At 33.7% G+C, this 22,450-nt stretch overlaps 2 protein-coding genes and 1 long non-coding RNA gene across 3 annotated transcripts; 1 reads left to right on the forward strand and 2 right to left on the reverse strand.

Annotated features, from left to right (window-relative positions):
• Positions 1-451: 451 nt before the first annotated feature.
• On the forward strand, positions 452-3,452 carry LOC114302814 (putative E3 ubiquitin-protein ligase EDA40). Its single transcript, XM_082877761.1, has 4 exons — positions 452-868; positions 1,295-1,848; positions 2,228-2,562; positions 2,690-3,452. Exons 1-4 carry the CDS (start codon positions 820-822, stop codon positions 3,303-3,305), a joined length of 1,554 nt encoding a protein of 517 aa, XP_082733887.1. The 5' UTR covers positions 452-819; the 3' UTR covers positions 3,306-3,452.
• Positions 3,453-5,437: 1,985 nt separating this feature from the next.
• Positions 5,438-7,842, reverse strand: LOC145795040 (uncharacterized). Its single transcript, XR_014335199.1, has 3 exons — positions 7,342-7,842; positions 7,141-7,211; positions 5,438-5,799 (listed from the first exon to the last, which is right to left on the reverse strand). It is a non-coding gene; the product is annotated as an uncharacterized LOC145795040 (long non-coding RNA).
• A 928-nt stretch (positions 7,843-8,770) lies between these two features.
• LOC145795733 (uncharacterized) lies at positions 8,771-14,280 on the reverse strand. The gene is made up of 6 exons (XM_082880609.1): positions 14,037-14,280; positions 10,775-10,884; positions 10,521-10,607; positions 9,568-9,823; positions 9,418-9,495; positions 8,771-8,948 (listed from the first exon to the last, which is right to left on the reverse strand). Exons 1-6 carry the CDS (start codon positions 14,278-14,280, stop codon positions 8,818-8,820), a joined length of 906 nt encoding a protein of 301 aa, XP_082736735.1. The 3' UTR covers positions 8,771-8,817.
• Positions 14,281-22,450: the final 8,170 nt, after the last annotated feature.

Below are 22,450 nucleotides of genomic sequence, written 5' to 3' on the forward strand. Positions count from 1 at the left end.
TTTTTTTTTTTTTTGGGTAGTGTTGTAATTATGGCAGTAACTTCATTAGGTCAACAAAAAACTATTAGGCATACCATTGGTCAATTAATACATATCATTATGTCACAAAATATTAAAAGTAAAAATAAGAAAAGAGTAGTAATATAAAAATATCAAATCAATACAATAAAATTATTAATAACGATTTGGTTAGATTTTGATCTATCACTTTAAAATAAAGAGTTCATTGACATTTTTTTTTTTTTATTACAAATGACACTATCACATCATTTTAAGGTAAACTTTTGCATAAACAAAAAATTATTATAAGCAAAAAAAAAAAAAAAAAAAAAAAAAAAGTAATGGTTAATAGAGAGTAGAGTGAGAAACGATGCACAAAACATGAAATGCAAAAATAAAAAATAGGCAGAAGTTTTTTTAAAAAAAAAAAAAAACTGTGCATTAATTGGTGTATACCCGATCGTATTATTGCTCCCTTCAATTCAACCATCCCTATGCAGGGAAAATAAATGAAAAGATAAAAACAAAGCAAGTTGAGCTGTCATATCCAGGCCTTAAAAGAAATTGATTGCACCCTTCAATTCAATGGAGACTCCAATAATACAAAAAATAATAATGACAATAATAAAAAATAAAAAATAAAAACCTGAGCTGTCCTATCCAGGCCTTAAGATAAAAGATTAAAAAAAAAAAAAAAAAAGACTCTACAAGAAAGTCTTCTTTGACTATTGTATCCTCTCTATATTTATTTGAGGTTGAAAGTGGTGAGATGGGGGTAAGGAAAGTTTAGCAAATTGGTGTATCAGTTTTCTTGGCAAAATGAGCTTCAACGATGATGAGCCGATTGTTGCAAGCCAAGATGTCTCAGGTTCATGTTTTCTTCGTTTCTCCATTTATACTCTATCAATTTACAAAGAAAAGCCACACAATTGTATATTTGCCACACAATTGTATCTCACTCAAAGCTCACAAGAAACAGAGTATTCGTCCTCTGTCAAATCTCTCAATGTCAAAGAGATTTTCCTTATATAAATCTAAGCTAGTAATTTAGCTATTTGTAGAAGCTCTTACCAGTGTGAAAGCATGGCTGGAGTCTTCTTCTTCTTCATGTCTAGGTTATTGACCCTTTGACCATGGAAGCTCCATTGAAGTTGCCATGCTTCTGCACAATGTATCATGTGTAGCAAGTTCATTTCCAACACTTTCTGCACCTTATCGGCTGCATATCTCCTATAGCATACTATAATGTTTTGTTGATTGTTAATTTGAGTTTTTGGATGATGGCATATTTCAGGAGAAAAATTTGCAGCATTCCTAGCAGGAAAAACAAAGGCGACAATCATCAACAAGACGACGGCACCACTGGAAGAAAGCGAATTCAAGGTGATGCTGGAGCTCACGGGGGCAGGATCAGGCAACGACAGATCCGGAGTGGATCTTGTGACGGTCTTAGATGTCAGCGGTAGCATGGGGGGAGAGAAGTTAGAAAAAATGAAAATTGCCATGCTATTCATGATCAAGAAACTTAGCGTGATTGATCGTTTGTCGATTGTCACATTCAATGGGGGCTCCCACAGGTTGTGCCCATTACGGCAGATAACTGAAAATTCTCAAGCGGAGATTGAAAAGCTGGTCAATGCTTTAGTTGCTAACGGTGGCACAAACATTTCTGCTGGCCTTCAAACGGGCTTAAAAGTGCTCAATGACCGCAGACTTACTAGCGGGCGTGCGGTTGGCATTATGCTTATGTCCGACGGTCAGCAAAACGCCGGTGGTGATGCTGCCCAAGTTCCGGTTGGCAACGTGCCCGTATGCACATTCGGTTTTGGCGCAGACCATGATCCGACGGTACGTTGTATTTCAAAAAATAATTTCATTCATACTGATTTACAGGGGACAAGAGGGTCTTCGGGGATCCATACTTGGCGGAAACAAGGGAGTAAATTTGGTTATTATATTGGAATTTCCTTTGGTAAATTAGGTGATCCCTACACATTCATTTCACATAAGCTGCTAAGCTGCTATATTCGGGTTGTGTGTACTGGCTGATTTGACAAGTAATGGTTGAATGGGCAAACACTTATAATTTATTTATTCCTTATAACACTGTGATGTGGGAAAACCAGTATACAAAACCTGTGGATTTTGGAGTGATGGTTAGCATTTTTCTAAAAGAAAATTGCAAAACTTGTAGTAGTATAACTTTATTAATTCCTGTTCGACATAGGTGCTCAATGCCATTGCAAACAACAGCGTGGGAGGAACCTTCTCAGATGTTCGAAACCAGGACAACTTGAGTATTGCATTTTCCCAGTGCTTGGCTGGGCTTCTCACCGTGGTTGTTCAGGATCTGAAGCTGACCGTCACACGAGTCGAATCCACAATCGTTAAGGTGTCTGCTGGAAACTATATACAATCCAAGGACGATGCTGCCGGCTCTGTGACTGTTTCATTTGGCGATCTTTACATTAAAGAGGTACGCAAGGTTATAGTGGACCTTCTTCTCCCTGCTGCTAGTAGTCCGGCGGGCTCAGATGTCCTTGAAATCACTTACACATACAGGTCAGGTGGTGCCAATATTATCAAATCTCTGCATTTACTAGCTAGTAGAATAAATTATGTTTTATTTGACTCGATGATCGATCTGACAAATATAATGGATATGTGTATGCATATAACGCGCGTACAGCTCTGGTGGGAAATTGTTTGATGCCAATCCGATAATCCTTACAGTAAGCCGCACCGGCAGGACATCCGTGGAGCCAGAGAGGGAGGAGGTGATGATGGAGGAGAACCGTCTCCGGACTGCACAGATGATGAAAGAAGCGAGAGTCATGGCTGACGACAAGAAGCTGGGCAATGCTCGTGACAAGCTCGTTGAAGCCCAAAACTTGCTGGAGGACGTGGTTAATGATGAGTCTAACCCGTTGATTGAGATGCTGAAATCTGAGCTGCAACAGATAAAAAGGTTGATGAAATCTCAGGAAATCTACGAAAAGCAAGGGCGTCCTTATGCACTCTCTTCGGAGACTTCCCATAATCGGCAGCGTTACGCTGCAAGAGGTGATGATGTGGAAAAGGTGCGCATGTTTTCCACACCGCGTATGGACGCATACCTTGAGCAAGCCAAGTCATTTGACGAGGATCCCAGCAAGCCACTGCCCTCTGTGGGCGATGATGAGAAGCAAGAACTCGCTGCCGATCCCCTTGCTCCCATCGTTGGAGCTCTTAGCTACTATATTCAGACGGCCATTCAGTCTCTCAAATCCATTGACAACATACTCAATAAAGCCGGCCGCCCGTAACTCAATGCTTGCCATCCATCTTTAATTTACAATGTACCCCGTTGCATTGGGTTTTGCCTTTGCACTTCAATAATTACGGGTGTGTGATTTTCCCGTTGTCAAACAAGTTTTTTTTTTTTTTTAATTACTCATTTCACTGTTGTTAAATTTCAGTGTGTTATTTTCCCGTTGCACTTCAATAAATTATTCAGTAATGCTAGGCTTCAAGAACGGGCTTGAAAAAAGTGGGTCCCACCTGGTAAGGAAATAAAAAAAGGAAAAAAAATGAAACGTGATGGAAGAAGTCGTTGGCTAAACCTACCTATTATATCAACAACCAATAAGGTGGATCCCACCCAGGAAAATAGAAAAAATAAAAAAATAATAAAATAATAAAATAATAAAATAATAAAAAATAAAAAGAAAAGGAAAAAAGAAAAGAAAAGCAAAGGAAAGGAAGAAAATGTTGGCCGGAACCTCCATGTTATATCAACAACAAATATTGTAGGGTAGCAATTCAAGTGAATTCCTTTTAGTGAAAATTCACAAAGAATATAATCCAAGGAATAACAAAAAGAATTTATATATTGCCAATATATAATAGTTCAATAACATAAACCTACATCAAAATGACAATATTTCAACATAAGCTTATACCAAAATGACAATGCTTCAACAACTCAACAACATAAGCCTACACAAAATAACAATGCTTCAACATCGGCTTGCCTAGAAGTCATACAAATATTGTCAATGGTAAATTAAAAATAAATTAATATAGGTCCAAGAAACATTGTCATTGTTGACATCTTCAACTTCTTTCATCTTTGTCTCGTTCGGGATTTTCAGATTGTGACTGCGCCATATCATTCAACATTTTCGTGAAACTTGAATTGCCCAACATCCAAGATTGAGATGGATGGTGATGTCCCTACCAAAAAAATAAAATAAAATAAATGACATAAATATTAAATTTTTGTTTAAGCCACGTTAATAAAATACAAAATGGAATATTCTGTACTTGGGATGACAAGTGTCCTTGGAGCATGTTTTGTTGCCCAAAACTTGGAGCCAACATTTCAGATTCCTGCAATATAACAAGCACCCATAGAATTACAAATCCAACAATAAACTAACAAAATCTAGCTATAAAAGAAATCAATAAATCCAACAAGTTTCTTACATTGATTTTAATACTCTCTTGTGTACCAAGATCAACAAATCCCATATGTGAAGGCGCACTAAATTCAGATTGCTACAAAATATAAAACTTGAAAGTTAACAAAATAATAGCTTATCAGTTAATGGTAAATTCATGCATGAGATATTTTTCACACCTCTATATTTCCTTGGCTGCTGGTGCTAGTGGTTTGTCTTTGTCTTGGTCTTCACTCTTTGCTTCTTTTTAATAGTTTTTTCAAGCATAAACTGTTTCCTTTTACATGGTGGCCACCCTTTTTGACGGACAACGATTGGATCAAGTATGGTTGTGCTCTCCTTTGAATTTAAGACACCATCCCCATATGAGCTTGAAGCATTCTAAGTACTCATAGAACCAAACTTCACTACAAGAATTAACACTTTTGCCGACCAAAAAATTGGTCGCTAAAAGTCCATTTTTGGTCGGCAAAAGTTATCCGCGACCAAATTTTTGGGTCGCTACTTTGGTCGCCAATTGAGGGTCGGCAAAAGTAATTCGCGACCAAAATTTTGGTTGGTCGGCAAAAGTTGGATTTGCCGACTAAATTTTTGGTCGCTAAATATTTAATTACCGCGACTAATTCATTTTGTCGCTAAAACACTTTGGTGGCGAAAAGTGATATTTTCCCGACCAAATTTCTTAGTCGCCAATTGTCACATTTCGCGACCAAAATGTTTGGTCGCCAATTATCACATTTCGCGACCAAAAAAGTTTGGTCGGCAAAAGTGAGTTTCCACGACCAAAAGCTGTTTTGGTCGGCAATAGATGTATTTTTTACGACCAAAACTCTTGGTCGGCAATTGTCATTTTTTGCGAAAAAAATTTTGTCGCGACTAATAAATTGGTCGTTAAAGCAGGAAAACAATACAACTGTAATTCCTAATAATTCATTCAATTCATAATAAACCTATAATTTTAAAGCATCATTCAAATTACCTGAATCATTAACATTCGACACAATACATAATTCATTAACATTCGACACAATATAACTATTCTAAGTTTTCATTCACAAGTCACATCCATCTAGCATAACAATTTCAAACATAACTATTTGTTATCCATGCGCAGCTATCAACAAATAAAACTACTAATATTTGTTATCCATACACATCCATCCAAAAATACTTAATCCTCCAAAAAATGCTTATACTGCCAAGTAGTCTTGTACAATTTAGCTTCGTGAACTTGTTAAGAAATATGTTGGGGAGGGTGCTCGTCTGGTTCGTGAACTTTTGATCCACTTTTCCCAACTTCTCTATGTATTCTGGTACTTTAGAATGGTCCAGTCAAATACATAATCGAAGTCAAAGCCTGCCAGACAAGGTAGAACAAGTGAATCATACAACAAAGACACATTCACACTAATTTATGCCCAGTCAACACTTCTCCACTAAAGCCAGCCAACTTACCATGTTACTTATTTTTGTACCATGAGTTAAAATAAAAGTAAGTTGATGTCCAAGAAGCATAAGGGGGATTTTAGTGAGGAAAACATGCCAAGCCAGAGTGTTCATGTCATACCCAGGTGGAGAGTTGCTAAGCCAACAGAGAAACCTCCTCCAGATACAATAATTTGGCAAGTTTTTACGAAGGCTCAAAACATTAAGACTAACTAGACAAAATATAGTGTTGGTCAGGCTGTGAATATTAAAGGCTTAGTCATTTCATTGACTGATTATTACAATTGTTCACAATTTTGACACTATAGCAGGATTCTTTGAAAAACTGAGTAGCTGGCCTAAAAACAGGTACGCACTTTCAATGGAAGCTATCACAACTTAAGTATCAAGGACGTAAAGCACACAATTTGGTTCATATTTACCTCAAGTAACTAGACAAAAGCAGTTGTTCAATTCATATTGTCAATGCCACCAACATAAAAGCCTGAATAGGCAATTTGTCATTTTTCTTAATTTTAGAACTTAAAATTATTATCCTACAGCAACGTGGACAAGGATTCTCAAAAGTAAGCAACAAATTCAGGTTTAATGCAGAAGGCAATGAACAGTTGGCCCATATTTTCAGTTGTGAACATAAGCGAAGCATGCATCAGGAACTCTTACGAAAGATGCATCAGGAACTCTTACACATATAATGGGAGGAAAGAACAAAGAGATAGAGAGTTAAACAGTGCTCTTGTGTCAGCTATATAGTTAAACAGTGCTCTTGTGTCAGATATATCTGTCGTTTCAGATATATTGGCACAACAAAATATCCGCTTGTTTGTGGTGGGTATATATATGTATATATAGATTCTTGTGATGGTCACTATTCCTAGTCAAAAATGTGGAGAAATCACCATACTTATTCTTTTTCCAGATTGCTCTACTAAGAAAGATGTTCACTCTTAAAACATCTATTATTTATAAAAGAAAACAGGGGAAGGAGGCAGATTTATCCCAAACGAAGCAAGAGTTACCAGTCCCTAATGCATAAGCAGCAGGTACAAGGATGTCTTTGAAATAAGTGAGCCAATATAAAAATTAAGAATAAACAATTTATGGAACCTCTGACCCAAGTATGTAAACAAAAATAGATTGCATGGAACATAGACAACTAAACAAATAAACAACATACAATGTCCAAAACAAAAAGGATAGAACATCAAAGAACCATGAAATTTAAGCATGAAATTGGTTATTAGAAGTATACCTGTAAGGAATATGGCGGCTTGTGGTAGGGTCACGATATCTTTTTGCCAATCCAAAATCAATAATATATACCTAATCAACATGACAAGATTGAGATTATGACGATAACATATCTAAAATGAAGGAATCACAACGAAAACAGATATTATGACAATCCATGCATGCTAGATGTCAAAGAAGAGTATACATCAATGGCCATTACCTGATTTGCTTTTCTGCCAAGACCCATGAGGAAGTTATCCGGTTTGATGTCTCGATGCAAAAATCCTTTAGAATGCACATACTCTATTCTCACAATCTGTAATTTCATATATCAAAAACCAAAAAAAAAAAGTGTAGTAATTATTACCTATTTGGCTTTAGTCACACTCATCATCTTAAGCATATAACAATTCAAGCAACAACCACAAGGGCAACCAGTAAACAAGAAAATTGCAAAATTAATTGGATATTTTGTCAAACTTGGTCATTTACAATCTACATATCACTGACCACTTGTGTCTATATACATAATACTCTTTGCAACATGAAAGACAATAAAGACTAAAAACTGTGTGAAGTGAATGAATATTTACAGTACGTCATGACAAATAAAATGATTTTGGATGCCAAAGAGTCCCTTTACGTCATGACAAATAAAATGATTTTGAATGCTAAAGAGTCCCTTTCCAACTAATGTAATATGCTAAAGCAGACAATAATAACCACAAAATGAAATTATCAGGGTGAACAGAGCAGGGTGAACAGAGCTATGGGAGCCTTATTACCCTGGCTACGCTTCCCGAGGGATATGCCTGCTTATCAACAATTGCTATATAGACTAATTGCTAATTGCTATATAGATGATCTACTTGCTTAATTTTAGCAATTGTCATTATTGAATTTAGTACCTACTTCCTCATTGTAGTTCTCATTACGATTGTCCATTAATATACCTGGACCTGGTTCATTGATGCACTAAAGCTGGTGTAAGTTTGGGAATAAGACAAATAAATTGGATAAACAATGCTTGTCAATTTAGTCATTTATGTTAGTAACCTGTAGTGGACAACTGTCAAGTTCAATGAGTAGAGACATTCATGTGTAAACTCTTGCATTTTAGTATGAGATTTGGCCTTTGGTAACCCATTCCTTTAGTATGATGTACCAAGAACCTTGTTATAGTACAAGTTGCTTATTCATGGAGTAGCGATATGGTTGCTCTCTAGTGACTTGGCCATCATGAGTTCAAATCAGCCTTATATAATGCGAAAAGCCCTCCAATTCTGTGAGGCATTGCAGAACCCTCAAACCCAGACACAAATTGTCAACCAAAAAGACATACGCTAATCCTTATTTTGATAGAGCATGATGGTTAAAAATTTTCAACAAAATCCAATCTACAATGTTTAATATACCAAGCAAGACTCGTTAGACATGGAGCCATAACCTTTATTATGATGGCATGGCTAAGAAAGGTTTCAATCCATGAAAACCAGATAAGGAATCCATGGTCAAAAATTAAAAAAAAACTACTACATAAGGAAGAATGATGCTATTCCAAAACACAATAAATAACATTGCTTGTCCCATTATCATAATTGATCATGGATGTGAAAATATATAGAAACTTTTCCACGTTAGGGCAACTATTATCATAATTGATCATTTTCTGCATTTTATTGAAGTCATAATTTGACTACCTACCTTGACAGTAGCCTACATCTATATCAAACCATGCATAGACAGGATGAATGTCCCAAAGTTTTGACAAGTTTTCTTGCTTCTCATAGAAAACTAGAGTCCTATCAGTGCGAACCACATCGAGACCTGGCATAAATATAAATCCAAGTAAGAAAGGTTACAACACAAGTTCAACTACCGAAATTCATGAACAACTAACAATTTTTGCTCATCCAACCAATAAAACAAGACTTCAAAATCTTATTCGAAATGACAAAAAAACAGTACACAAATGACCACCTAAAAAAAAGAAAAGAAGTAATTTGTTGTAGAATCTAAGATTGAATGGCATTCCCTATAATTTACTATTATCAAATATAGACCACAATCTAAGATTGAATGCAAGCTCTGAAGATAAATCATGTAACTTCAATATTCAGTACCTGATTCATGAAACACAAATAATGGATTGTGTAACATTACATCCCAAACTGATCTTCAAAAACATAAAAATAGAGGAGGCTACAGAAGATGGACTCAGAGATATGAGTGAAAATCTAATAATGATGATGATGGTAAAGGAAATGTGCATTCTATAGTAACATATACCACCAACCTATTTGATGTAGTGTAAGCTTCCATTGGATTATTTTCTTGCCCACTTCTTTTACCATTGTTGAGCTACAGCGAGTTGCTGTATTTGCATAATTTAAGGCATTAGCATCTTATGAATTACTAATTGCAGACTTGAAGTTATCAACATTACCATTTTCTTGAGAAACTGTAGCCAATCCCTTGTCTGGATTTGCTTCTAGAAGCACTATAGGATCTTGAATAGGATCACCATCTTCAGTGATTACTGGTGCAGTAATAAACCTACCACTTCCAACAATGGGAAACAATTGGTGGCACCCTTCTTTCAACACAGCATATTGTGCCCTAAGGCATTCAAGAAAGAGAGAATTACTGGATAATCTCCAAGTATTACAAGGTAGACTTTGGTCTATAAGAGGGCATAAGGTCTTTGGACAATTTATAGGATAAAAATATTTTAGGTAAAAGCAAAGATTAGGTTACGTGAATCATAATACTCAGCAACAAAACCAATTTGACAAAGGCAAAATATTGTTTTAAATCCTTAATTGAATAAAATCCACATATTTACGACCTTATTAGTTGATCTATATTTAGCAACTACGTGCAGGATATATTCATTCAAACAAAGTCATGAGAGGGAAACAACCAAGCACTCCTAGCACCAAAAGCAGAGGCTAACAGCTGCCAGGTTGTCAAGGACACATCTGAAATCAGCAAATGTGATACCAAGCTCACTGCATCGAATTAGGTCCCCAGTTTAGTCTATGGCCATTCATTATGCCAACTCTAATGTGGAACCTACATTATTTCATCATAGCTTCAAATTCTACAACCTGTTGCCCCATCTGTAGGTTTGAGATATGTACGGGGAGATGAGCAATGCAAGTCGAGGTAGAGCAGGCCAGCCCTTTTTACACACTGGCTTACCTATATAATCTTCTAACATTATTGCATGGACACAGTTTTATCGCAAAGAAATTTTAAGTACAATATGTGAAGCAATTGCAAAGGTAATCAGATTATTATTATTTCATTATTGAATGCAAGGTACAAGTTAAATAAGCACATAAGAAACTCTAAAATCTTAATTGCATATGCCAAGACTAAACTACCATTAAGTACTAATCTAAATAACATAAGAATAATCCAACATATTTCAGAATATGCACTCATCAGATTGAGATGGACCACATCTCCACATTCGAGGAGCTGCAAAAATAGAAAGCAGATTCAACTTAAGGTTGGTAAATGTCGAGGAAAATTCCACCTTGTTCAAAGTATTAAAATAAATAAATAAAAAAACACCAAATTCAAAAAGAAAAAATGAAGAATTCAAGAGACATGCTAAAATCAATATTTAAAAGTTTCAAAGATACAACGGAACTGCAAGCAGGTTGTAATGACTCCACCTCAGGGTTTAAAAATGCAAGCTCCCTAATTCGTCCAGCAATGGTGGGGTAATCAAACTGAATTGTAGTAGTGAATACTGCATAAAGGTTCATAGTCAGAAAAAGAATATGGAATCATTAAAAGCAACTATCACTAGGAATTGAATGACCAGATAATGAGAAGCATAAAGGATTTAGGAAGTCATGACTAACCTTCTTTGTCAGGCCAAAACTTAAATCAAATACTCGACAGTTCCTACCGAATTAATGAAGAATTTAGTAGGATGCCAGAGAGACCCTTGACGATCTTTTAATTCATCTGGAAGCTCATGACATATTAAAGTTGTTACAGGCTTTCCACGGGAATATTTTTGTTGGTATTCCTTCCCATCACACCAAACAATAACTTCTAATGCCTGTGAACCAAGACATGACAGAAATAAATGACTCGGTCCTGATAAATAGAAACCGTTGATGCCAGCAAACTTGAAATCCCTGATATAACTAAGACATAACAAGTTGGGAAAGTTTAATTATAAAAATTTTAGTTTTTAAAAATAAATAATAATAATAATAATATATAAAAAACAAAAAGAAGAAGAAGAAGAAGAAAAGAAGTTGTGGAATGTTCATTAGCAGGTAAAATGTAGAGTGCCTAATACAATTTGACAGCAAAGGGACACAAGCAGCATGTTTAACGGCCAAATCAAGGCAAAGTAGTTGAACTCTGATGAAGAGAGTTAAAGCAAAAACATTTGGAGATTCTTGTGCTATCCTAAAACACGGTTGTCAAAATTGGGAATCCTAGTACGATCCAACAAGAAGGAATAGGAAGTCCAATAATTTTTTCATCAAGTGCCTAGCCAGGTTCACTTGCTAGCTGCCCCTGCCACCCACTTGGTGGGCAAATTGCTCATTATTCATAGTCATTGCTGGAAATTGAGAAAATGAGAACTGAATGAAAATAAAAATGATGAAAAGGATATCAAACAGGCCCTTAGACACCTATATATTTAAATAATATCATAGTGTGAAAATGTAATTAGCATTAGTAATCACTTCCATCAATATTCTAAATGTAGGCATGTAGCACAGAATATAAGTACAAAGGTTCATTTCAGTGTTAATCAAAAACCCATATTGTAATGTTAAAACCCTATAAAGTTTTCCCACATGTGTACTATCTGCACTAGAAAGGATAGGTAAGTGACATCAAAATTGGAACATTAAAGCCTAAATCATATTTCACTGCCAAGAGGAACTCAAATGCTCTCCTCCAACATTTAAAAGAATAAACGAAACTGATAGATACATACATCTGAATCAACTTAAATGCAATGGCCAATAAAGGGATAAGAAATGAAAGTAAACACCTCAGATAACACATTCACAACGGACAAACCCACGCCATGTAGTCCACCTGAGACACTGTAACCACTACTTAAACCACCAAACAAGCCCCAAATGCCCGGCAGATCATTCTGTTAAACACCAAAGGGCCAGAGTACGAGGAATTTACAAAAGAAAAAGGTCCCAGTTAATGTATTTAATGTATACTTGATTTGCTTTCTTTGTTTCGCATTCTTTTTGCCATGTTTAGTTTCTAGGCTTCTAGTTTTTCTTATTTAATTCATGTTTATTGCTTTAGTTCTTCTCATGTTTTTGTTCATGCATTATAACATGTTTAGACTAGTTCGAAATCGCTAGTTCACATGAATATTGCTTACGATTGCATTAAAGTAGAGTCTTTCACACTTTTTCAATTTCTAACCATTTTGGGGGGGCATTTTTCTCTTACAAGGTATGAAGTTCTATAAAAAATATTTTAATTAGCTCAAAAAAAACTAGGGGCGAAAGAAAACAAATTGAACACTCAAATGTTCTACTCTTTCAGTTTTTAGAAGAAAAAAAATTAGAAAGATTGAGACTTCGATGAGACTATTCAGAGGAAGGAGTGGAGGAAGCAACGTACCAAGTAAATAGCCTTCTTCGATGAGACGATTGAGAGAGATTGAGACCGAGCTCCTTCATATTTGCTCCATTAGAACTTCTGTGCATTTTGATAAAACCCTTGGAAGCCAAAGAGCTAGGGTTGTGTAATCTGATATATTTATTTATTTATAAATATATTTTTTGGGGGTTTCATATTTCAATTGTATAAGAAAAAGGGGTTTTCTTCAATCCATGTCAATCAAATTAATTACAGAAAGCAAAAACTACAAGTTTAGCAAATTCAAGGTGAAGAAACTCTTAAGAGGCAAAGATTTGAAAAGTTGAAAATTAAAGTTAGGGTTTGAAATTGGGGGAATGAGAGCGAGAGAGAGATAGAGAAAGAGAGAGCGTGTTTACCTGATGCATGAGGTCTGAAATCGAGAGGATTAGCAATGGTAGAGTGTAGGCGGCTCCACGCACTGCTACCGAACTTGCTTCATCTCTCCATCGAACCCCACGGATGCTCCAACGCTGCTCCTGTTTCGTTTCGTGTTAGTCACCTTCTTCGTGTTTGCTCTCTGCCTTGGTCAGTTCGCCGCCGACCTCACGGTGGGGAAATAGGGCGACGCCACCACGGCGTGAGACATTTTTGGTGGTGGTGGTTTTGAATGGTGGTCTAGGGTTTGTGCTTGTGTGAATAATAGAGAGAAACAGAAACAGATGAAGAGAGTGAGAGAAACAGGGATACATTGTGGGCATATTTTGATATATTTGTTTGTTTGTTCGAGAGAAACAGATGAGAAAGGAGAAAATGAAAATGTGTGAGCTAATAGATTGCTAAAGATAAAAAATTTCAATTCCCGCCCCACGTTTCAAATTTCCCTCACAAATTTGTGGCGACCAAAATATCAAATTAGTCGCAGAAAAGGTACCCTTCGCCGACAATTTTTTTTAGTTGTCAAATCTCAATCAACGGTGACTAAAATATTAGTTGCTAAAAGTACTAATTTGGCAACTAGTTTTTTTTGGTTGCAGAAAATAAGTTTTTGGCGACCAAATTTTTGGTCGCCAAAAAATATGTGACCTTCCGCGACCAAATTTGTAATTGGTCAGCAAAAGCATACCACTTTCTGCGACCAACTCATTTTTTGGTCGCCAAAATATAACCTTTTGTGACCAATAATATTTGGTCGCCGAAAATAATGATCATTCGCGACTAATTAATATTTGGTCGCCAAATGTCATTTTTTTGCGTCTAAAATTTTTTTGGTCAGCAAAAGTGGTCGGCAATTGTGTAAATTCTTGTAGTGCTTGTTACTTCCACTAACAACATCAACTTCCTCTTTCAACTCCCCTTTTAGTTCACGTAACTGTTCAACCACCTTATCACACTTATTGTCACAACTAGTTGCCAAATCAGCCACCTCATTGAAGACATTGAACATTTTATCATAGCGACGTGCTTCAGGCTTAATAGAAGAGTTGTCATAACTGATATGCACTTTAGTGTGACATCTTTTCACATTTTTGTTCCATCTTCTTAAAATATACTTGTCTGGCATTTGATGAATCCTTTTTTTCATGAGCACTGCAATTTGATGCCTACACACTATTCCCCTAAACTCAAACAACCGACAACTACAATTTGTTTCAGAGCTGTCCTCTTTCAAATATACTGTGAAAGTTGCAAGTCTAAATATGACAACTTCTCACGCCCTCCAGCTTCCAACACAAGTGAAGTGAAATTTTTGTTCATCCTAATCCCCGCTCTATCATTTAATTCAAGTCTCCTCTTCACATGCGGCTCAAGTATCCTATTTTGCTTGAAAAAACGAGATTTGGTTGGACTCATTTTATGGTTATGCTCAAGTACTAAGGATCGCAATAGCCACATTCCATCGGGTTGTAGAATTGCATTAATGCAAGCTTTGCATCCCGTTCTTGTTTGTGGCCGTAATTTAACTGGATTGCTTGTTTTGATTATTGCCTTCCCAGCATGAGTACAAGCAAGAGTTATATATTTTTTCTCCCCATCGCCTCCCTTTTTACAATTTTTCTTAGACACCGCAAAACCATTTTTCTTCCCATATGTTGCATAATATTCATAATTTCATCACTTGACTTAAACATCATTCCCACCTTAGGATCCTCAGTTTCAACTTCTACATTTTATGTTTCCTCCATTTCATTCTCAATATTAATTTCATTAATGCCCTCACTTGAAGAACCACTCCATATTTCTTCATCCATATCTCTACAATATATATATATATATATATATAACAAATTAAAAAGTTTTTCAACAAAAATAAATAAAAAGGCAATAAATAAACAGGAATTAATTTAGTTCTTAAACAAAAATAAATAAACAACCAATAACTAAACTGAGACTATTTAAAAATAATAATTTGTGCCTTGAAATATATACATTGGTGGTATAAGGCATCAAAAATTTTCAAAATTGAACAAAAACCCCCAAAATTTAACCTATGCAATTTCTAGGCTTTCATACATGAAACAAAGTAAATCCACAAAATCTCATTGAAAGATTCAAATTTAGAGATAACAGAAATTAAAACGAAAATTGAGTTATATAACCTATGCAATCCACAACATCTCTTTCATTAAAAGATTTAGAGACAACAAAAATTTTCAGAAGCCCCAAAATTCAAAATTCTAGGGTTTGAAAAAAATAATCCCAAAATCGCACAAAGAAGGTAGGATACAAAATCAAGCTTGGTAAAACAACTACAAACACTCAGATTTTGGTTGCAAATCTTACCTTCGGTGTTCTTGCAAGAATGGTGGGATTAGAGACTGAAATCGCAGCAAAAATCTGAGAGTGACGGAGAAATCAAACGGAAATCTCAGCAATTACGGAGACGCCGGCGGCACTGACCGGCGGCAGCAAGCTTGCCGGTGAGAGCTGAGCGAGAGAGTGGTGAGAGAGTTGAAACGTGAGCTAGAGTGGTGAGAGAGTTGAAACGTGAAAGAGTTGAAACATGAGACTCAGAATTTTTTTTATTTCTTAAACTAACAATTTCCTTGCCAGGTGGGACCCACTTTTCCTGAAGGTTTTCCTGAAGACTAGCATTACTGTAAATCATTAGTGTGTGATTTGCCTGTGTTAAGTTTTTTGGATTAGTTATTTTGTTGGTCCCTTAAGTTTATCCTTTGTAAAGTTTTTGTCTCTCAAGTTATAATTACACAATTTTAGTCCCTCAAGTTAATTAGGTGCAACAATGTAGCCCCTCTGTTCGCCCCGTCCAAATTGGCTAACGGCACTAGGGCTAATTTTCAAATAACACAAAATTTGATTAGGCAATATGGTAAAATCAGCAACACAACACACTTTACCAAAGCAAAAACCCTAAATACACATAATTGCATTACCACCACTTCCACGACATGCTGAGCCTTCCGTCAAGATTCGTCATCACTGTCGCCTTCAAATCTTTTATAAGTCCTTACTATTAAAATAATGAAAATTAAAAAATTTGACATCTTTTTTTAGCTTTGCCAAATTTAGTATTAAGACATACTAATTAGCAACTCAATTTTGTAGGTTCAAAAGGACCACAACAGTATCACATTTTAGTCTTAAAAGTGACACCTCGAAATTAATGATTTAAGTAGAGATGCTCTAAGTCAAAATTCAAATAAATTATTTTTTTAGTGTAACGTTTATTTAATATTCAAATTTATATAATTTTAATATTCAAATAAAAGGTTAAATAGAGAAAATAAAGGATTAAGTAAATGATTTGATTTCTTTCATATTCAAATCTCAATAAATAAATAAAAAACTCAACTTGAGAGGTATGGAGCCTATCATGAATTCTATTTCGATGACTTGAACTATTTATTTTGTAAGGCCCTTTGTGTATATTATTTACAAAAAAAAATTAGATTAATTTGATAATCATAATATTTTTCTTTTATCGCGTGTGTGTTCAAAAAAATGAATGACCATTTTAAAAATAGACCATCCCATTTTTGAAGAAAAATGTAACAAAATTAAAATGTTACAATTATTATTAGATTGACTTAATTTTTATTATGGATGATGTACACAGAATATCTTATAAAATGAATAATTTGAATAATTAAAACGAGATTCATGATAGGCTCTACAACTCCTAAGCCCAACCCTAAAATACCATAAAAATTATGGTATTAGTGAAATTAACTTTTTTGGACAAAATAATAATTGTGGTAGTCTACGAGGGGATCCGAGGGTGCTGCTGCGCCCAACTCACAGCAGTAACTGCTGTGAGTTGAAACGGCGTCGTTTCGGCCCTAAATAAAAAAAATAAAAAAGTTTTTTGTTTGGTTGTTCGCACGGCTTGAACCCAGGCAACTCTGGAGTGCAAAACACACCTTGACCACTGTGCTACTCAAACATCTTATGAACATTATGGACCTATATTATATTTATATCAATCTTTATTCGAACATAAAAAAAAGTTTACAACCTGTTATAAGTAAAATACAAAAAACGATTGAAGCAAAAAAACCAAAGTCTGTGAGCGGGAATGGTTTGGGTCTGCCGTCTCTCCACCAATACTCCGCCGTGCCTCCACCGTTTGCTCCGACGTTCCTCCGACGGTCATCCGTCATTGTTGTACCGTAGCTCCACTATCACCATTGTCATTGAGGTTGCTTTTTACCTAGTAAGAATCTTTTGTATATATATATATAAGCAATCTGTTATATATTGAGGTTGAAAAAAAATCTTTTGTATATATATTGAGGTTTGTTATGATATATATGGTGATTTATTTATTATGTAAAAAATCTTTTGTTATGAAATATTGGGTCTGCCGTCTCTCCAAAATCTTTTGAGGTTTGTTATGAAAAAAAATCTTTTGTTATTACAATCTATTATGTATATATATATATATATATAGTGATTTATTTTCATATCAAATAGAGATTGTGTTTTGAATTGGGGATTTTAATATAACATTTTAAGTTAAAAAATGTTATGATCTTTTTTAATCCAAATTGATACTCTGTTATGAAATTGATGCTCTGTTATTATTAGAAATGAAGTTGTTGTGTGAATAAGTAAACCTACACTTACATAAGTTCATCATTTGATTCCAAATTGATGCTCTGTTATTGTGTTTTATTTTATTTGTGTTTGATAAATAGAGCATCAAATTGTGCATATTAGACATGGATTCAAGGTTTATTTGAGGAAAAACAATTGTTATTGGTGCTATGAAACTGCACTTTCTGAAAATTGTTATCTAACAAATAGTAGCATTGTTGAGAAAAATTGAGTCATTCAAATTTCATGGGATTTTGGTTCGTTATAGTGGTTTAGTTATCTATTTTGACGAGCAATTTGTTGAATAGTTTTCCTCTTGATTTGTATTGCCATGGAATGCAATGCTCAGACAAATCTTTAGAATTTAAGAGTTATGGACTGCTTTGTGGAATGAAATTCTTTTATTGGTGCTATGAAACTGCACTTTCTGAAAATTTAGCTAGTTTGATTGTGGTTTTTGTATTCCGTCTTTAATTTTGTGGAAAACTGTTTGAGAATAGAAAAAACAAACACTGATATGGAAAACTGATTTGGCAATCTGTTTCAAAACTGTCTTCTGAATTTTCAAAAACTATTTTCACACAAACATAAAAAATGATGAAACAAGTGTTTCTGAACATTTTAGGCAGGGGATCTATTTGATCTAACCCAATTTCCAAAAACTCAGTCAATGGAAGCAGCAATAGCCTTTGGTCCTTGGGGAATCTTCTTTTTAATCCACCAGGTAAAAAACGTAGAGTTGTAAATGAGTTAAGTAAAAAGTTATCCTAATTTAAAATTTAGGATAAATTTGTTTAAAATACGAATTGTCTATTATGATTTTGAAAATTATATCTCGCTCTTTGAAATTTTTAATTTTATAACAAATGTCTATTTTATTAATAAATTATCAAGTTAATTAATAGTTTTTAATGATGTTAAAATTTTATTTAAATTAATAATTCAGGTAATTTATTATTGTATAGAAGAGTAATTAGGAATTTTATTTTTTTAATTAATTATGTTAAATAAAAAATTATGACAATAGAATATTTGTAATTTTATGTTGGAACACAGATTGTAAAAATAGCAGGTTGTAAATTTCTTTTTATGCTGGAATAAAGATTGAAATAAATATAATATATGTGCAACATATTCAAGGGGAGTTTAAGTAGCACAGTGGTCAAAGTGTGTTTTGCACCCCAGAGTTGCCTGGGTTCAAGCCGTGCGAACAACCAAAAAAAGTTTTTTTTTTTTTTTTTGTAGGGCCGAAACGACTCCGTTTCAACTCACAGCAGTTACTGCTGTGAGTTGGGCGCAGCAGCATGTAGAGGAGGATGTGCCTTTGTCCTAGTCATCATGAGGACAATTGTGCATATGGTAAAATAAAAGGAAAATAGAAGGTAAAGTGGGAATGAAAATACAAGCCATCTTTAACAAAGCAATTCTTATATATATAGGAGCAAAAATACTAGAGGCCCTAAAAATTCTACCAAAAGTTTTACCAAATGTCTCACATGGGTGTGGGACCCACATTGTGGGGGACTCACGTGGGACCCACATTGTGGGGGTCCCACACCTATGTGAGACATTTGGTAAAACTTTTGGTAGAATATTTGGGGTCTCTATAGGAGTATATATAAAATCAAGGCTTGACTTGATTTCTTGAAATTTTTACTTTCTTTATGTCAAATGAATTTTTCATTGTTAATTCCACTTTGGGAAATTACAAATAAATAAATAAATAAATAAATAAAATAAATTCTAGGGTTTGACCCTTATAAGTAATTAAATTTCAAATTTTTAATTTTATCAATTTAAACCCTAATTTTTATTTATTTATATTCAATTTAAATCATTTCCTATTTTTATTATTAAAATTGACAGAAAAATACTATTTTAGTCATTAAACTCAATGAAAGGGAGTATTTTAGACATTTTATATATACTTACATTGAGTTTAATGACTAAAATACTCTTTCTTTTTTTTTTGTCGGTTTTACTTAATAAAAATAAGTGAATGGTTAAAATTGAAAAAAAAATTAGGATTTAAATTGAAAAAATTCAAAATTTATTTTATTTTAAGACTCAAACTTTGAGATTTGTTATTATTATTATTTTTAATTGTCCCTTTCACTTTTAACTAATTTAGTTTAATTTAAAAAAAAAAAACACACATACCTACTCACCTACCAAACAGTTGCAACTAGTATTTATGTATATCCATACTAAAGATAATCGTGCCTAAAGGCCCTCCTCAACAAAATTTGAGCATACATTTTTGTTTTATTATAGATATATATTTTTTAATTTTTATTTTCAATTGATAGGAGAGGAATTACAAGGCTATATAGCCTTCAATTGGCATAAGCTAAAATGGGGTTTTTTGACTAAAATAGTTACAAAAAGATAAAATAGATTTTTTAATCTAATAAGACAAAATGTCACATTCAACCCATAATCATTTTATTTTTCCTCTCATAAAAGTCAAAAAATCTAAGAAGTCTATCACAAACGAGACTTTTTAATCACAAGCTAAAATAGCAAAAAAGTTAAAAAAAACTAATCCACGTCCCAAACGAACTCATAAAAAAGTTGACAAAACTTACGAACCAATTATTAAGCCCACTATGCCCAAGCCCAACTCCTCCTATAATTGGGAAAAATAAATATCGACACAAAGGATTTATTATAGATCTGTTTAAAATATAACTTAGTAAAAATATTAAAAAATATGCTTTCAAAACATTTTACAGATAACTGAATCATAAATATTTCATTTCAATTAACAAACTTTAAGAAATGGGGTCCTTTTTTCTGTTTAAAAAAAAATAAAAAATTGGGAGTCTTTCAGATGAGCTAAATATGCTACTTATTTTTCTAATTTTTTTTAGTCTTTTTTCTATTTATTTAAATTATGTCAAAGTCTTTTACATTTCGTATCTGTCTTGTGTAGGCAAATCTAAAAAATAAATATTTTTAAAAAAATTGAAAAACCCAACGGGTTCTATCTGTTTGGAAAGGTTTGAAAAATTCTTTATTATATAAATATTTTTTTATTTTTAATGGATACGAATCGACAGTGCGTTCCATCTATTTGGAAAGTTTTGATGATTACAAATTATCAGTCTTTATCTATTAATTGGAAATTTCAACAATGGCAACTGCAGAATTGTCATCATATTGTAAACTCTGTCGTTCTCTTCAAGTCAACATGGAAGTCATTTGTTAACCTTTTAATTTTTTTTTTAAATTTTATATGATTATATAATGTCAATATTTCATTTAATACTTTTTCTAGAGTCTCATTTAAAATATATGTATAAAAAAAAAAAAAACCGGCACAATTAATATTTCATTTCAATTAACAAACTTTAAGAAATGGGGTTCTTTTTTTCTGTTTAAAAGGTTTGAAAAATTCTTTATTATATAAAGATATATTTATTTTTAATAGTTACAAAAGTTTTGATGATTACGAATTATCAGTCTTTATCTATTAAATGGAAATTTAAGCAATGACAACTGCAGAATTGTCATCATATTGTAGACTCTGTCGTTCTCTTCAAGTCAGCATGGGAGTCATTTGTTAACCTTTTAGTTTTTTTATTTTATATGATTATATAATGTCAATATCTCATTTAATCCTTTTTTTTAGAGTCTCATTTAAAATATATATATATATATATATAAACCTACACAATTAATATTTCATTTCAATTAACAAACTTTAAGAAATGGGGTCCTTTTTCTGTTAAAAAAAAAAAAAATGGGAGTCTTTCAGATGAGCTAAATAAGCCACTTATTTTTTTAAAATTTTTTAATTTCTTTATCTTTAGTTTTTTTTTAAATTTAAATTATATCAAAATCTTTTACTTTTTGCGTCTGTCTTGTGTAGGTAAATCTAAAAAAATAAATATTTTTTAAAAAATTAAAAAAACCCAGTGGGTTCTATCTGTTTGGAAAGGTGTGAAAAATTCTTTATTATAGAAATATATATTTGTTTTTAATGGTTACGAATCGACAGTGGCTTCTATCTATTTGGAAAGTTTTGATGATTACAAATTATCATCTTTCTCTGTTAATTGGAAATTTAAACAATGACAACTGCAGAGTTGTCATCATCTTATAGACTTTGTCTGTCTCTTCCAAGTCAACGCGGGAGCCATTTGTTAACCTTTTAGTTTTTTATTTTATATGATTATATAATGTCAATATCTCATTTAATACTTTTTTTGTAAGTCTAATTTAATATACAATAATACTTGGTAGTTTGAAACTAACTGACTCGAAATTCAAAACGACGTCGTTTTGGTAGTTTGTCTGTCTCTTGCTTTTGAATACAGAGGGAAGAGAAAAGGCGAGAGAGAGAGAGAGAGAGAGAGAGAGAGAGAGAGGGGGGAGAGAAGAGAAGAGGAAGAGAGAAGAAGGGGAAAAGATGGAGACGGTGATCGCCGGTGGGTATCGCCGATTGCCACTCTACTTCTTTTCTTTTTTCCTTTTTTTTTCCCCTAGTGGATCTGGATTTGAAAATGAAGGAAAAAATAAATAAATAAATTTGTTGGCTGATGAAGATGTTGATGATAATGATGTGTTGACAAAGATGTTGATATTTTTTTTTTTTCTAGTGGATCTAGATTTGAAGATGAGGGGAAAAAAAAATTGTTGGCTGTTGATGATGATGATGATGTTGATGAAGA

The sequence above is a fragment of the Camellia sinensis genome, chromosome 7 (genome assembly GCF_055761805.1).
Source record: "Camellia sinensis isolate YWXY chromosome 7, ASM5576180v1, whole genome shotgun sequence".
Lineage (NCBI taxonomy): Eukaryota > Viridiplantae > Streptophyta > Magnoliopsida > Ericales > Theaceae > Camellia > Camellia sinensis.

Excerpts from the sequence above, each read along its gene's own strand:
- LOC114302814 (XM_082877761.1), top strand. The coding sequence starts at position 820 with ATGAGCTTCAACGATGATGAGCCGATTGTTGCAAGCCAAGATGTCTCA. Across the intron at positions 869-1,294 it reads TGCAAGCCAAGATGTCTCAG|GAGAAAAATTTGCAGCATTC; the intron begins GTTCATGTTTTC and ends GGCATATTTCAG. Across the intron at positions 1,849-2,227 it reads GCGCAGACCATGATCCGACG|GTGCTCAATGCCATTGCAAA; the intron begins GTACGTTGTATT and ends TGTTCGACATAG.
- LOC145795733 (XM_082880609.1), bottom strand. The coding sequence starts at position 14,280 with ATGCCAGACAAGTATATTTTAAGAAGATGGAACAAAAATGTGAAAAGA. Across the intron at positions 9,824-10,520 it reads TTCTTATGTTATTTAGATTA|ACCTTATGCCCTCTTATAGA; the intron begins GTACTTAATGGT and ends AATTGTCCAAAG. Across the intron at positions 9,496-9,567 it reads TACAGTTTCTCAAGAAAATG|CAACTCGCTGTAGCTCAACA; the intron begins GTAATGTTGATA and ends ATGCAAATACAG.